This window comes from Alnus glutinosa, chromosome 2 (assembly GCF_958979055.1).
Source record: "Alnus glutinosa chromosome 2, dhAlnGlut1.1, whole genome shotgun sequence".
NCBI classification, from domain to species: Eukaryota; Viridiplantae; Streptophyta; class Magnoliopsida; order Fagales; family Betulaceae; genus Alnus; species Alnus glutinosa.
The window spans coordinates 33,264,981-33,283,377 of NC_084887.1; the positions used below are offsets into that span (position 1 = coordinate 33,264,981).

The following is an 18,397-nucleotide window of genomic DNA, read 5'->3' on the forward strand; positions in this document are numbered from 1 at the left end:
TGTATTTGTCATTTTTATGCAAAATTAAGATAAAACCCCCTTAAACTACTCCACATTGACTTATCTATGTGTGTGGATCCTTTATTTTTTCTGCTTTCTCTAGTTTTTTCTAGGCTTTTTGTTTTAGATATTTTTTTTGTGTTCCTTATAATTGTTACGCAACTGGTATTTAAGTTTTTTGGACTCTTTATACACCTTTAATCACCTTTACTAATGGCTTGCGTTCTTGGCATCCGTACAAAGAATCAATAAGCCCGCATCATTCATTTAATGCATTGCTTTCGCGTAATTGCATTATTGAGTATTTAATATTGTTGGGTTGCCCAACTCTAATTTATTGTAATTTCCTTTTCTTTAAGTCTAAAACTTAACTTTGCTGTTTTGACTTTAGTTTGTAGTTCCTTTTCACGTATTTATAAAAATAAAATAAAAAATTAATCTTTTTTTTTTAAAAAAAAAAATTAAAGGAAAATACTTATCTATCCCTATGCTAAAATCAAAATGAGCTACAGTACTAATCAGCATGTTTTTAATTTCATGGGTAAATCTATATTTGCTCCATGAATAATTGCACTAGCTAGCTATTGAATTTACTCATTGGGTTTCTAAATCTATTAATTGTATCTACTAACTCTGTAAGCTTTTCAAAATTTTCATTTCAGTCATTCCATCCATAATAGTTTAAGAGTTACAAGCCAGATTAATTAGAAATTAATCGCACAATTACTCTAAGAGTAAATATGCATGTACCCTTTTTTATTCACAAAACTCTCTCTCTCTCTAACATGAGCACAGCGTCAACGGGCATGGTGGCAAGCTAAGAGGCGGGGAGCACTGCAACGTCGGGACGGCAACCAGCGCCGAGCTTCGAAAAGGCATATTTCGTGTGGCGAGAAAGAGAGAAGAAGGAGGGGATCGAATGACAGCTAGATTTGCTAAAATAAAAAATAAATATAAAATTATAGTGTGGATAAATATTTAGAGAGTGTGGGAGATAGGATGTTTTTGAAATTTACTTAATTATATATAGACAAAATAGAAAAAGTACGTTATTTAATTAACTAAAATTTAGATAGAAGTTAATTTAATTATATGAAAATGAAATCACCCTTATGGCCGGGCCGGGGTTGCATGACTGCCTCTCAACAGCTATAGCTAGACAGTACAGGGATCGATGAACCTTTCACTTTCCCATGCAGGCGTGTTGGACCTTTTTCTTTTTCTTTATCATCTCTTCCATGTATACAACCCCCGACATTAAAGAGGCGTGGAAGCTCTATATATAATTGCATTGGCAAAAAGAGAAAGACGTCCCATGCAGGACCATCCATCCTACCTAGCCTGTCTCACATATATATATATTATATATATATATATATAACTGCCAATTTGCAAAATTAAACAAAAGCTGGCCTACATTACCTCTTTTGATATCAATTATCTGCTAATTAAGTTCAACGTTTTACCTTATTTTTTTATATCATTATTAATGTGGAAAAATCAAAAACTGATCGAGTTAATTAGGTTAATATTCGGGCAGGAATTTGATAATTAAGAGGCATTTTTCTTACGAACCATTCATTCAATTCGGATAGTTATAGCTAGGCTTATTAATTTGCAACCTAATTCGATCAGCCTTTTAAAGATATATATAGATTAGGCAAAAACTCACCCATCTCAAGTTGATAATTTTTCACATTGAAATTAATTTATGATCATGAAGCTGTACTATATATATTCAAACTAATCTATTATTGGTCTAAAATTTATCCACTGTAGTACTGTTCGACATCTAAATTTCCAAGAAGAAATTTGATAATTAAGATCACTAGAATGTGAGATTTCACGTTTGACTTCATGCAAGAATCCTAGAAATTCTCGTATACAGTTTATTTTTGCCTAGAAAGTTAGAAATTAACAATAAAATTAGGACAAAAATTTCCTTCAAAATAGTTAGTTTGGAAAAATTTCCTCTAACTTAGTATCTAAAAGTGACATGTGTCCTTTAGTATGTGAGAAGCGTATGTTTTTTTTTATTATGATTTTGTTTTTCATTAATGCTATTAAAAAAGTATGTGAGAAGCAGATATTATTAAAAAAAAAAAAATGTGTGCTTCTTACATACTAAAAGATGCATCTCTTTTAGAGACTAAATTAGAAGAAATTTTTTTGACCCAATTTAAAAGTAATTTATGTCCATAAAATTATCTCATAAAAACTTAAAGGTCAAGAAAAAGCTAAAGAGATTGTATAAACACCTTGCATGTAGATATCAAATGAGGGTACAATACTATAATGTTACCAAAAGATTATCTCATATATATATATTAAATTTTGTTTGAAAACCACTAAATAAAATTAAATTATAAGAAGTTAAGATATTGTAAATATTGAATAAAGTTTTACTCCAAATTGGACGGTAAGAATTCCTCTAATTCAGCCTATTAAATTTTCATGTGACCAAAGTGCATGTGTTTCTCACATAGTCACATGCATTTTTAATAAAGTATGTGATTTTCACATACATTTTTTGGACACATCAATTAAAAAAATTGAATTTGAAAAATGCCTCACACCCCCGAGGAAAACTTTTTTCATAAATACCTTACATCATGTATTTTAAAGAGGACATTGACGCAATTAATAGTTCTGGGGGACATTGACAATTAGGTGATACTTTGAAGGAAATATGTGTACCTTTCATTTTTATTTATTTATTTATTTTTGGTAAGTTGAATCTCCATTGTTAATTCCAGGGCTTTAAGGAAAACAGTGATATCCTGTATCATCCTGAGGAGGCAGATTCCAAGCCCAACGGTTGGGCCAAGTGACCCAACCCATTTTCGGGGCGAGTAAGATTTTTCATAGAGCCCAGATTGGGTTCTTTTGATTTCTGAAAGGTCCCACGGACTGGGCCTAATCCTCCAAGATATGTCCAGTTTTTTGTAGCTACTACTTAATTCATGTTATACTGTTGAGTGTTGATCTTTACCCAGCAAGACTGGGCTGAAAGAGGGAGGCTGGATCACAAACAAATGTGACTTAGGATTTGTTTGGATTTGCTATTTTTAAAATATTGTGATTTTAAAATGTGTAATTTAAAAAAATAATTTTTAATAACGTATTTAAGCATTTGGCAAAAATTACAGTTTGATCTTTAAAATCGCAGGTTAACCTTTAAAATTTTCCGTTTTCAAAAAAGTACATATTGCGTACGATTCGAAAAAGTAGATTTCTGCATTTTTAAATCGTGATTTTTTAAAAATATAATTTTCCAACGATTCATTTTCTGTAATTTGATTTAAAATCGCATTTTTTATCTACGAAATCACAATCTCAAACGCACCCTTAATATAAGAACTAGACTACGAAGGCAAATCACATTATATTTTTGTTTCTTATCCTTTTATTTTGTTAAATACTACTTTAACTCATTAACGCGGGCTGGGAAGGGTTTTCTATGATGTATTAATTAAGACTCAATGGACACGATCCAACCATGCATTTACATTATATTCATATTGGTGAATACATTATTGCCCTTAAAAAGCAGCCCAACTATATGGCCCTCAATTTTCTTTGTTTCAAATTTATGCCATTTTATAAGATAAACTGTGCTTACTAGTTTTTTTTTTTTTATTATTATTATTATTTTTTTGAAAGGGCTAGTTTTTTTTTCTTTTCTTTTCTTTTTTCTTTTTTAAGAGCTAGATAAACTGTGCGTACTATTTACAGCATCGAGATGTATGTTAAACTGTGATTAATCGTAAGAAAATAGATAATAAATTGTGACTCCAATTTATTTATTTTTTATTTTTTGACATGTTCACACAAGAGGGAGAGAGAGATTCGAACTAGTGACCTCCGCTTTATTACAGTTCCATAAACTTTATTAATTAATAAACTATAATTATGTTAAAAGATAAAGTAGAAAGACTCGTCATTCCACAGATCTCATTGGATATCAATTTTACGAAAAATCAACTCACTTTGATGAGTTTTAACGAAAGTAAAACTCTACTTTCTTTAAAAAAAAAAAAAAGAAAAAAAAAAAAAAGAAAAAAAGAAAAAAGAAAAAAAAGACTAATAAAATTCGGTATACACACATATATAGATACATGAGCATATCTTTTTAAATTTAGTTTTTGTACATATCATTTGCTAAACAAGTCCTATTGAATAATAAAGTTAGATAGTTGGTCAACTTGTTGACTTAAGGAAATCTAGCTAATTATTAATAGGGTTAAATATGTTTTTAGTACCTGAATTTTGAAAATTTTATTTTTTAGTACATGAGTTTCAATTTGCATTACAAATAGTACTTTTGTTTTGAAAAAATACCAAATTAATACCCCAGTCAAGTTTTCTATTCAAAAACTAACAGTATGCCACATCATTATCACTTAGCATCACTAGGAACACGACATATGTCCCTTGCGACACGTCAGCACTCACATAATAGCCAAATCACCTACATCTTTAAAAATTAATTAAAAATAATAAAATATTAAAAAGGAAAATAGAAAGGTGACTGAGCTACCCCCCTTTGGCCTGTTTAAGGTGGCCGAACCACCCCATGGCAAAAAAAATAAAAATAAAATTGAAAGGTTTTGGCCCTTGATAGTGGCTGAACCACCCCCGAGGGCCATGGGGGTGGCCGAACAACTCCCGTGGCCCATAGGAGTGGTTCGGCCACCTTCATGGACAAACCCTCTAAATTTTTCAAAATTCAAATACTAAAAAATAAAGTTTTCAAAACTCAAGTACTAAAAACGTATTTAACCCTTATTAGGGGTAATTACATTTTCCCCCCATGAACTACCGGCCTATGTCATTTTGCCCTCACGAACTACCACATCAACCAAAAAAGAGCATTAAACTACCATCTTTACATATTTTGCCCCATTCCGTCAATCTAATTCATGCAAAGACTGAAATGCCCTAACTCAATTTCTGCCGCCACCCCGCTCTAAGGGATGGCCGCGCGGCCACCCTAGGTCTTTTCTAGGGTGGCCGCGCGACCACCCTAGAGGCCGTGGGTGGCCCGCGAGCCACCCGGCCACCTAAAGGGTGGCTGTCTCCACCCCTTTTCCTTCGGTCTTCTTTTTATTTTCTTTTTTCTTTTTTTAATATATTAATTTTAATATTTTTTATTAATTACTGTAGGGGCATTTTGGTCTTTAAATCACACTTAACGGTAAAAAATGACATATTCCATCCAAGTTAACAGGATTCCCTGACGGAAGGGGGTAAAGCAGTAAAGATGATAGTTTGATGCTTTTTTTTTGTCGAGGTGGTAGTTCGTAAGGGCAAAATGACATAGGCTGGTAGTTCATGGGGGAAAAATGTAATTACCCCTTATTATTATTTTGGATGAATAAACCTAGCTAATTAGTAATTAACCAAGAGAAGCATACCTAATTTGCTAATTAGTCTTGCTCTGGGTCTAATTTTTGATATGCTTAAAAAGACATTGGATAACCAATGGTTTGTGATCTCTATCCAGTTATGAGAAATGCTAGAACTCATTCTAATGTTTTTTTGATCGAGGTTCTTCTATGGTAACATAGCACCCTGTTTTCTTTTTAATAAAAATAGGAGAAAGAAATCAAACTGTAGTATATATATATATTAAAAACAGGATGTCATGTCAACATAGAAGTAGGATCTCAAAAAGACACTAGAATGAGTTATAGCATTTCTTGTCTAGTTAAATACTAAATGCTCCGATCCCATTGGGTTTTTGACCTTGACATTTATAATTATACAAATACATCAAAAATCATAAAGTAGCCAATATAATCATAGATACAAAATAAGTCATAGCAGCCCGCCCCCCCAAAATGAATATATAGCAGCAACAATTTCATTATCATCCAAAACTAGCAGCCGTTGTCAGGTATGATTTTCAAATTCTATATGATCTTCGGGATCTGAAAGAACAACCAACGAATTGTATTTTGATAACCGATTGAATTGAAAATTGGAATAAATTAAGAAATAATTATTTTATGTCTCTTTTTTTACTTGTATTTTATTAACACCGAATAAATGCCAATTTTATTTTTTATATATTGATTTAACATTCAATCTTAATATCATTCCAGCTTAAGCCTCCTATCTTAATATATTACTAATTAATTCTTTGGCTCCCGTCTATAAAAATTTATGATTCAGTTACTAAAAAAACCGAATAAGAATTCTCTCAAATTTGAGAGAATTCGGACAAGTAATTGTGAGAGATCACTTGTTTTACACACCTAACCAAATAAAAGTTAGACTGGCTAATCACTTATTTAGTCAGATGAATTTCATAAGTGGTCTCTCATAATTACCTACATGAACTCTTTTAAATTTGAACAAATAATTTAACAGTATCTTAATCCTAACAAAGACTCATCCTAGCAACCATTTGCTAAGGGCAAAAGTGGGTCACAATGCTCATATATTACAATAACGAAAAAGCTTATTGCACGATAATTATGTACAACACAAAACATATGAGATAAAATTCATGTGATAAATTTCATTACATAAGTCTTACTCATATATCTTGTATTATGTAAAAATTATACACAATTATTGTGCACCAAACATCCCTCTTAAAATAATTGGGTGAATGGACTTTGGGGCAACAAACAAAGCTAATATATGGCCCCTCTCGCAAGTAAATGGTATAAGGAGTCCTGATATATGGGGGACAACCAGTTGTACCCCATCACCTACTTTTGACTTTTTTAATAAAAAAAGAACAAAATTTGTCCTTTGATGATCACATCGAAGAGCAAATTTTCGATTTGTCCACGATTTGTGGGGACAACCAACAGTCCCCAACCACCCCTTTTTAATTTTTTAATAAAAAAGAATTAAAATTTGTCTTTTAATATAATTATCAAAGGATAAATTTTGTTCTTTTTTAAAAAAAAAAAGTGAAAAGAAGGTAATAGGGACGGTTGGTTGTCCCATGTATCAGCACTCATGGTAAGATTTTGCATCCCTTGAAAAGTGATTGTGATTGTGATTGTGATTGTGATTGATAAGACTGAATTAGACTAAGTATAGAATTTCAGCAGATGAAAGAGTGGATAAGATCTTCATTAATTATCTCATGGTAGATGCAAATTAAGTAAGACTTTAACATTGACTTTTTAGCTCAAAACGAAATTCTAAAGTTAAAATTTAACTTTTAATAAAAAAATTATTAAATGATAATTTTTACGTGTTTTGTTAAAAATATTTTAAAAAATAAATTTAAATAGTTCCTTGTGAGTGCTTCATAATCTTTTTTATTTTTTTATCTCTTTCTCGGAGTTATAGTGAATCGAAGTTTGGAAGGTCAAAACTCGAATGCAAATGAATGATAATTTGGAGGTAAAGTGTAATTTACCGTAAATCTGAATTAAAAGAAATTGCTTAGAAGGGTAAAATTACATCTTATGATTTGAGAAAAATTACCACAATCAATGGAAAATGAATATAGCCTTTGCAAGCAGCTAAAAAGGGATCATTTTTCTGAGCTTCTCCCTCTGATAATGGCACCCAATAACTCGGTGAAAGTAGTTGAGGTTTTCCGGGTGTCACCGCCACCAAGCTCACCAGACTCAGGCAGCCCAAGGTCTCTTCCTCTCACCTTGTTTGACTTAATCTGGCTAAGATTCCCCCCAGTCCAGCGAGTTTTCTTCTATGAAATCTCTCCTACTAACGCACCCTTCTTGGATTCCATTCTTCCAAACCTCAAACACTCACTCTCCCTCACCCTCCAACACTATCTCCCTCTTGCCGGAACACTCACTTGGCCTAAGGATTCCCACAAACCCATCATCAATTACACAGAGGGAGATTCAGTTTCCTTCACTCTTGCCGAGTCCAGCGCCGATTTCTACCATCTCTCAGGGAACGACTTTGTTGAAGCAGAGGAATACCATCCCCTCGTACCCCATTTGCCAACATCCCATGAACAAGCCCAGGTGTTGGCGTTGCAACTCACAATGTTCTCAAACTGCGGCTTTTGCGTTGGAATCACCGCACACCACGCTGTTCTCGACGGCAAAAGTTCAACCATGTTTATGAAATCATGGGCCTACTTGTGCAAACAAGGAGGAGACGGTTTGTCGTCCATGCCACCGGAGCTAACACCATCCTTCGACAGGACGGTTGTCAAGGACCCGGCTGGGCTGGAGGGAATCTTCCTGAACCAGTGGATGAACCATGATGGCCCAAACAACAGGAGCCTGATGGTATGGGAACTAAAAGCTCCACCGGATCTCGTACGAGGCACATTCCTGTTGACTCGTCCAAAACTGCAAAAGCTCAGGCAATTGATAACCACCGCGGTGGAGGAGAGGAATGAACAAACACAACCACTTCACTTATCAACGTTTGCAATAACATGTGCCTACACGTGGGTTTGTCTAGCCAAGGCAGAAGGAGTAATGGACACCAAATTCCTTCTTGTCATTACCGTGGACGCCAGAAGTCGATTAGAGGCTCCTATCCCCGGGACTTATTTTGGAAATTGCATATCGGGTCGTGCGGTGGTTGCGGAGAGAAATGAGCTATTGGGGGAAGAGGGGGTGGCTGTGGCCATAAATGCTATCAGCGAAACTGTAAAAAGTTTGGATGATGGGGTTCTAAGGGGGGCTGAAAACAATCTGCCGATGATATTCGCTTTAAAGACTGATAGATTGGTTGGAATTGCCGGGTCACCTCGGTTTGAGCTTTACAATACTGATTTTGGGTGGGGAAGGCCAAGAAAGGTGGAGATGATATCCATAGCTAAAACAGGAGCTATATGTCTTACGGATAGTAGAGATGGCGCTGGAGGAATAGAAGTAGGATTGTTTTTGAAGAAACATGAAATGGAAGTGTTTGCTTCATTGTTTTTCAGTGGTCTTGAAGCCCTGTAAAGCCGCATTCCTTGCTTGGTTATGTATGTTCAAAAAAATAAGTATTTAGTAAAATTATCTGATTTAACAGGATGCTTGTGTTTGGTTTTTTTTCTTGGTTGTCTGGGTTGCCTGTAGTTTTGGCTTTGTAAATTGTAGTATCTTTGTGCAGCTGCAATTGCTGTTTTTGTTTAACTTTAATTTTTTTTTTTATTTTTTTCTTTTCTTTTCTTTTGCGTTGTTCTTCACTTCTTTGTGTTAGAAGATTTGAGTAGAGAAATTATTCAAGGTTTTATAGTGAAATGATCCATGATTCTTCTCTTCATACCTCTTAAGGTCAATTGGGCTTTATATATATAGTGAAATGGCCCTCTCAAGGGCAGTCAGCATCCATTATCCACCCCCCCTACGGTTACTTTGCTAAATAAAAATTGAGCCGAGTGGTATGTTAATTTATCTTATCTTTAAAAGGAATATTTATTAGATCAAAATAAGTTCGATTTTTAGCCAACGATTGTTTATTCAACTCGGGGAGGCTGTCGGCTATATAGTATAGGCAAAGTAAAGGCCCAAAAATAAATGCCTTAAAAATCTCTCTCTCCACGCCGCGGTCCCTCTACCCATCTGTTTACCCACGCCAACAATGAGTAAGGGACACCAAATTCCTTCTTGGCATTGACGTTGACGTCGATTAAAGGCTCCTGTCCATCGGACTTGCTTATTTTGGGAATTACTAATTTTGGGAAACTGCAAGGGCTTCGTCTACTTACTTTTAGAGTACGTTTGGAATTACGATTTTATAGACAATAGTACGATTTTAAATCAAATCGCAAAACATATATCGTTTGGAAACTGCGTTTTTAAGAATTGTCATTTGAAAACGTAGAAAATCTACCTTTTCAAATCGCAGGTAAGATAGTTATTTTTTAAAAACGCATAATTTTAAAGGTTAATTTACGATTTTAAAGGCTAAACTGTGATTTTGCCAAACGCTTAACTGCGTTTTTAAAAATCATTTTTTTTTCAAATTGTTATTTTAAATAGCAAATCCAAATGGACCCTTAGTATGCATATATATATACACTATCCCTATTTATAGTATATTTATATATACCATAAATATATATAAAAAAAAATAAAAAAATATATAACAAATGTCATTTTGGCATAGGGTTTCATACTGAAATACTAAAACAGTGCCAAAACCATCAAAAATAGGCCCTAATATAGGCCAAAAACACCAAAAGTAGGTTTAAAAGACCCAAATTTGGCAGGCAATTACTGGGGTGTACATGGTTAAATAACAACTACCGGACAATGAAGACAGTTGATAACATACCGACCTAAACAGGCGATACTGTTACTCAAAACTGCTAATTGCCTAACGTGAAGCGGTTAGTGATTAAAAACAATAACCAATAATCACTACCGCATGTACAACCCTAGTTTTAGCGACCCTTGTTCCATCATTTTCTCGCCGTTAAGAAGGAAAGATATATATAATAACAAATTATCCCTGACGTAGGTTAATTAAAAAAAAAAAAAAAAAAAAAAAAAAAAAAAAACCACTCACCGCATCTTTACACAAATCCAAAAATGTGATGTGATTTTATTTATTTATTTATTTTTGAGCAAATAAAAGAGAATAGCGAAGGGGATACAAGAATGACTGTTTGATTCTAAAGGAAGAGAGATTGGAAAAAGTATTGAGAATGTTTTTCGGCCCACTTTGCGATGTGGCCCGGACGGTAACGAAGGTATGGCTAATAAGGGCCACAGAAAATGAGCACAATTAATAAAGGTCCACTGAAATGAAGATAACACTCTTCACCTAATTTAGTTAGTGGAGTGAAGAGAGAAATAGCATCTAAATCCTTTTGATCAAGTGGGAGAATATTATCAATCATTTTCTACATAATTGTCAAACCATATTGAGTTTCATCTTCTTTCTTACCATTTATCTTTTTTTTGTGTGTTCTTTACAAAATTAAATCAAAGGATAAGTTCTATTATAAGAGCACTAGCAACAAACACTCGATAGAATTCCTTTTATATACACTCTCTCTCCTCTCAAATTTCTCAACTCCTTATTCGATCTTCCCCGCCTAATGGCTCACGCTAGCTCTTTCCTCTCTCTCTCTCTCTCTCCTCTCCCATTCTCAATCAAGATCAGAGGAATGAACAAACACTAAATCCACAAAATCCACAAACATTGAATCCACAAAATCTTCAACCCAAAAACACTGGGAGACAGAGACAAGAGAGGAGAGAGATTGAGAAATTGAGAGACAAAGACAATAGAGGAGAGAGAAGATGAAGATGAGAGTGTGTGTGTGTGAGAGAGAGAGAGAGAGGGAGGATGTTTATGGAATAAAATGAGGAAAAAAAGGGGTAAAAGTAAAAAAAAAATATTTTAATGATATAAAGAAAATTAAGGGAATCTATTGTGTAGTGTATTTGAATAGGGAATTAAAAAGTAATTTGATTCATTAAATTTAAATAAAATCGTTGTGTATCTACTGCTAGTCCTCTAATTAAGAAAATGGAGATGTAATATTGTACATAACCATAGAGGGCATTTTAAGATAGAGATTCTATACAATTTTTTTCAATTCATGTGGCGTTCAAAATGAATGAACTAAATTGAGCAATGTAAACTCTAAAATTTGAAGGAAAAAAGAAAAAAATTAAGAATAAGAATAAGAGAATTAAATTAAGGGGTGACCGAACCACTTCTTAAGTAGTCCTGCCAGCCCCTTACCTCTTTAGAGAATGATCCACCAACCACTAAGGTAATAGTTGGAGTGGTCCGACAACTTTTTCACCCTTTAAAGGTGTGGTCGGCCACCCTATGGCTAGTTTGGGCGTGGTCGACCAACCTTTAAAACCTTCTTTTTATATTTTGGATGCCGACCACTCCTCGCCCTTTGAGAGGGTGGTTGACAATCCTATATCTAGCTTGGAAGTAGCAACCACCCCTTAAAGCCTCTTTTTTTTTTTTTTTTGACCAACCATCTCGTTCTCATCCTTTTTTATGGTGGCAAACTATTCATTGTGGGTGACAAGATGATTTGCCACTCCCTCGAGGATGGTTGCCTATCCCAAGCATACCTTCTTGCGGTGGCCAACTACGTACCATCTCAAAATGAGGATAGTTTTTTATTTTATTTATTATTATTATTATTATTATTATACGGCTTAATTTAGTTCTTCGATAGTCTTAAATAAATGTATTGGATTCAAGGCTTAATTCTCTATAATTGAAAGGGACTGAGATTATAGGTGGATTAGTTGGACGAACGTTAATTCAAATCCAATGTTTTAATTTATTAGTGGGACGTCTTTAAAATCGTCCTCTATGTATATATGTTCGTCCCAAGACTCCCACGCACAGAGGTGCTGAAATGGTGGGAGAAATAGCAAAGAGAAAGAGGGGTTCCTTTCTGCCACTCCTACTGATGCTCACGATTTTGCTGCGCACCATTCCTTGTGGAGCGACTTCTTCAATATTCAAGTCCAACGTACGCCACCTCCCCTTTCCCTGCCCGCTTGGACGAACCAGACTAGATGACCGTGGGCACTTCACTGATGGCACTGGCCAGCAATATTTTCAATTTTCACAATGTTCCTCTTAATCTACTATTGAGGTTGCAATGTCTCCCTTCAACGATTTAAAATGATAAAAATACATTCCATATGATATAAAAAAGTCAAAACTAAAATTAAAATATGTAGGGTATTTTTGTCATTTTAAGTCGTGGAAGGGGGACCTTCTTGCAACCCAAATAATTTGTGAGAATATTGTAAAAATTAAAACATTGAGAGGATCATTGCAAAAATAATAGTAGTTAGAGAATATTAACCCCCCCCCCCCCCCCCCACCCCCCACCCCTTTTTTATATATATATATATATAATAAAACAATTGATATTATCAATTCTTGATGCTGAAACCTGCACTGTCGAGTCTAAGCTGAGGAGTGCACGTGAAATAAAATAAAAGTAAGCTCGAAGGCTTACAGGGTATGTTGGTATAGAGATGCATCTGATGCTTAAGTCATTAATCTTGTTGATAAAGTATAAAATGCATATCTTTTCATTTTTATTTTTTTTTCTTTCTTACGTTTGTTAGGATCTCCTCTTCCGCATGGGCTTCGCCGGCCGGTGTCATTCCATGATTAAGCAGTACGTGGGTTGGACACGGTATCCGATCACCGACTCTGGCGAGGCATGTCCACAAATGTATTTTATGGAGACATGCATAATTTAGGCAAGCATTAAATGCCACATGTTACTGTAATTTGGTCTTTAAAATCGTAATTTTAATCTTTAAAGTGATACTGTAGATATACGAAATTGTAACGTTGAACACATGCTAAGGCTGTTAAATTTTAAAAGGAGAATGACGATATGGAAACCTTTAAACAATGGATTCTTATGATGCCTAATTATCCGATCTATGAAGTTTTTGGTTAGACTATTAACTTGGAGTTGATCGTTATGTAGTTTTATTTGAAATTGAGAGGATTTTATATCTAAATTGATAATGTCAAACAAGCTGGTATGCCTCATAAGGGCCACAGAAAATGAGCATAACATATTTCACTTAGCTTAGTGTTTCCCAATCGATCAGACCACTGAAATGAAGATAAAACATGCTTCACCTAGCTTAATTAAGGAAAAGAAAAAGGAAAATAAAAGGGCTTCACCTAATTTAGTTAGTGGAGTAAGAGTGAGACAGCATCTAAATCCTATCATGCCGGCAGAGGAAAAGTATTCAAGTGGGAGAATATTTATCAATCCACTACAATTATCAATAATTTTCTATATAATTGTCAAACCATAATATTGAGTTTCATCGATCTTCTTCGTTACCATTGATCTTTTGTGTTTGTGTTAGAACGTTAAATCAAAGCATAAGCTGTAATATAATTAAGAAAGTGGATATGTAATATCGTACATAACCATTTACTCGTAGAGGGCATGTTAAGATTGAGATTTCCTACAATTTTTTTTTTAACCCATGCCATTTGTTCAAAATGAATGGACTAAATTGAGCCACGTAAGTACTACAAATTGAAAACAAAACAAAAAGTCAAAAATTAAAAGACATTAAGGAAGTAGTCCGGCCACTTCTTTCAGGGAATGACAAATTAACCACCCCCTCACCATTTGAGGGAATGATCAATCCCCCAAAAGGGGTGTTTGGGCGGGCCAACCACTACTAAGGCAGTGGTTAGAGTGGTTTGACAAGGCATTCATCCTCTAAGAGGGTACTCGGCCTACCCCACGACTAGCTTGGAGGTGATTAACGACTACTTAAAGCCTCTATTTTTTTTTTTTCTTTTTCTAGAGGCCAAGTGTGGTCGGCAACCCCATAACTTGCTTGGGGTAGCAACCACCTCTTAAAGTTATTTTTTTAAGCAACCACTCATTCCTTATCTTTTGAGTGAGTAGTAGACTACTATTAGAAGTAGCGAGATGATTGGCCACTCCTTTTATAGGATGGTTGACCATCCCAAGTAACCTTTGGGTGGCCGAACAACCTTTCAAAAGGGAGGGAGGTCTATCCTTTAATTTTTTTAATTTTAATTTTTTTCTTTTCAGGAGGTGTTCTCGTTTTTCAAATTTGTATGCTTATATGGCTTTAAGACTCTCGTCTACGTATTTGGACTATGATCCAAACAATAAAAAAAATGTTAAATTTACAACACCAACACAAAGGGTGGATTAGGCTTTTCCGGATATTCCGGAAAACAAATTTGGGGCACACCATCGAGTGGAGGGGCTTTATTGTCATTTCGCTGTAAATGTTTCGGACGTCTTTAAATTCATACCGTTCCCCCATTCGATCACCACCAGCTTTCGCCCACAAGAAGTCCCAAAACTCGCACAGGCACAGCTAGAGGCGCCGAGATGGTGGGCGAAACAGCAAAGAGATCAAAGATGGGTCCCTTTCTGCCAGTACTCCTGGTGATGCTCATGATTTTGCTGCCCACCGCTCGTTGTGGAGCGACTACTTCAATATTCAAGGACAACGCCACCTCCCCTTACCACGGCCGCATGGACGAACCAGAGTACTGGATGTTTGATTCCGAAATAAGTAGAATGCTCGCCGGAAATGGGCAGGTCACCGGCGGCACTGAAAACCCGAATGGACAAGCAGTTCCATGTGGCCGAGGTAAATCGTATCAAAAATGCACTCCGCAACCTAATAAACCTCCTCCACCAGAAAACTGTAGCGGCCGCTACAATAATCTCAATCGCAATTGCAAGAAATAAATATTCGTATCTACTACGTAAGATTTATGTCCAGCTCTGCTTAGATAATGTCTCGAGTATGCGTTTTTCTATCATTTTTACTTTGCTTCTCTCTCTCTCTCTCTCTCTCTCTCTCTCTCTCTCTCTCTTTTCATCTTGGCTGTATCATTACTTTGCTTCTCTGACGATAGACAAGTTAATTAGAATGAAGCGGGTATTGCATCTGTGTGAAAATCAAGAGCCCCTGCAAGTGGCCGTTTATCCACCAAATAAAACAAAATTTCTTCAATTAATTTTGTGTTTTTATTTTTATTATTGTTAGATTGGCATTGAAATGGATGTTATCCTTTGAGCCTTTTTTAAAAAATAAAAAATAAAATAAAAAAATTACATTTTTTTTAAACGAAAGATCTGAGTGTTTCATTGATCAAAGATCACGTGAATAAATCTTTTACATCACAGAGTATAAAGCTTTGTAAAATCATAACCACATGCTATGAGGTTACAAAGTTATAAATACAAACAAAATTCTTACAATAAAACGCTATCTATGACTTTCATTTTTCGCTAACCCATGTACAAACTAGATCTAAGACAATGGTAACCAAATATCTCGAAAAAATTTATTTAAACCGGAAACTGAATGTGAGAAACAACCTCTCACACCGAACTATCCAGGCCGTAGGACATAATCCCTCACATCGAACTATCTAGGCTGTGAGAAATAACTCTTCACACCTTTCATCTCATAGATCGTCCATGAGAACAGCTGCCATGAAGGATATGAACGGCACAACACAGAGGTAGATGGATGGATGCATAGCAGAGATGCCAAAATTACTAATATGATCGGAGAACACCTAAAAAAAAAAAAAAAAGGGAGAGGGAAAGGGTAAGAGTGGGGAGTAAAAAGAGAAAGTGAAAGGGATTCCCTTCTGCTCTTACTGTTTTACATCTCACTTTTGGCAATTTCCCTCTTAATTTATTGTTGGCGTTGCTATGTCTTTCTTCCACCTTTCAAAGGACAAAAAAACCTACCGTATGATAAAAAAATTCCTAGAAAATTGTTAGTCATTTTTTATCTTAAAAGGGGTATTTTTATAATTTTAGATCACATAAGGAAGACATTGCAACCTTAATGATAAATTAAAGAGAATATTGTAAATATTAAAACATTAGGAGGGGGACACTGCAAAAATTATGTTAATTAGAAGATGTAAATGTAGTTAACCATTTTTCTCGAGTAAATTAAACAATCAATGTTATCAATTCATGCTGAAATCCACACGGTCGAGTCTAAGCCAATGAGTATCTACAAAACAGAATAAAGGTCAACTTGAAGGCTTGATGGGGATACTACGATGCCTAAGTCAATAATCTTATTTCACGAGTAATGGATTAGGAGAGAAAATTAAAAAATATGAAGTGCGTACCTTTTTTTTTTTAGAGGTTATGTCTTTCTTGTGCTCGTGAGGGTCCCCTATTTTGCTTGGGGCCCTGTTATGTGTCATTTTATGATTGGGCATGACGTCTTGTCCCCGACTCTGGCGAGACATGTTCTTGGATGTGTCTTTTCAGAGGCATCCACAATTCAGGCAGTTGATAAGCATTGAATGTTGCACATTCAAGCCCCTTAACTTGTATATATTAATTTCTTAGCATTGTTATTTATTTGATTTTGTGTTGTTTTATTGTTTTCAGGTTTTAAATAAAAATGTAATTAATTCCATTAATTTTGGGCTTAAAGCACACTTTTAGAAAACCTAGAAGATATGTTTAAGCTTAACCAATCATAATACAAGACCTATATGATGTGGTTAAGTTTAATCAAATCAAGTAAATGATTCAATCAGAATTTCTCCAATAAGAGTCAAAATCGGATTTGATTCAAATTTGGATTTTGCACATGTCTCAGTGTTTTGATCATAACGTTTGGCTCAAATATCGAATTGAAATGAAATTGGTGGAGTTGGAAAGCTAATAAAAAATGAAACAAATATGTCAAAAATAGCTTTTTTCCAATTCAGAAGTTTACTATGCCAAAATCGTCCCGCAATAAAAGACCGCAATTCTGGACGAATTTTGAATCCTTTTCCTACTTGGATTGAAGTTTCAATCTCCTACTTGGACAAGAAGACTCAATAGATGATTTTCTAGAATTCAAGAGCTTCTAGGCCTCTCCTAGTATCTATAAATAAACCTTTAAACTTCAAGAGAAGGTGTACTAGTGCTTGTGCTTAGATTCAGATGAAAAATTCTTCTTAGAGACTTGACAAGTTGAAGAGAAGAAGAACATGGCAGGAGGTTATCCTGGCACCACGATGAGCGGCTAAATTCATACTATGGTGTTGATGTAGCACTTTCCAAGTAACAATGGTTTAATTGTATTTTAATTTGGTATTTTCTATATGCATGATGGTTGTATAACTGTGAGAATTGATCTTAATGTTTATATTCAATCATTATGAATTTCTTATCTTGTTTTAGAAAGTCTTTTATATTGATTGAACTCAATCCTTCATATTTTCTGTGATTATGTGAATGATTGTTATACAATGGTTTTAATTGACATATGATCAAGAGGGTAAGATAGACCATGCCTAGGGAAGACGGATTGTACTACACCCTAGTTTAGTGTAATTTAGGTAGACAGTTCGTACCAACCGAAGATGGGTTATACTTTTTCATTGATTGTGTGAATCCTATTAAAGACGTAGCTAATCCATACCTATGGAAGACGGGTCATACTGCATCTTAGTGATTAGGTGGACGGTTCGTGCCAACCGAAGATGAATTATACTTATTCTTTAGAAGTAATTTCTTGACTACTCGAATGACACGAGCCTATGTCATGCATAGTATGAATTTTCCTTATTAATATATGATTGATCATTGTTATGCGATGAGTGGTGAAACCCATCCCATATTCTTTCTCTCATCCCTACTCTATTTACACTTATGTCTTTTACTTTTATGTATTTATTTTTAAAAAACAAAATCAATCAAACATCTTCTAAATTAAGTTATATTTAATTTCGAAAAGCTTGATAATAATTCCTACACAGTCCTTGAGGTTCGACACCCTCTCTATAGCATTATCCTACAAGGATTCGTACTATTGCGAGTGGTAATTTTATTATTGATATATTTTGATAAACAAAAGACTAAATCAATTTTTGGCGCCGTTGCCAGGGACTGCAAACGATTATGTTATTAAGTTTTAAAGATTGAATTTAACTTAATTCTTTTCTG

At 34.7% G+C, this 18,397-nt stretch overlaps 1 protein-coding gene across 1 annotated transcript; it reads left to right on the plus strand.

Moving 5' to 3' along the window:
• Nucleotides 1-7,494: 7,494 nt before the first annotated feature.
• LOC133859598 (phenolic glucoside malonyltransferase 1-like) lies at nt 7,495-9,181 on the plus strand. The gene has a single exon (XM_062295050.1). The coding sequence runs from the start codon at nt 7,533-7,535 to the stop codon at nt 8,904-8,906; it is 1,374 nt and encodes a 457-aa protein (XP_062151034.1). The 5' UTR covers nt 7,495-7,532; the 3' UTR covers nt 8,907-9,181.
• The last annotated feature ends 9,216 nt before the right edge of the window (nt 9,182-18,397 follow it).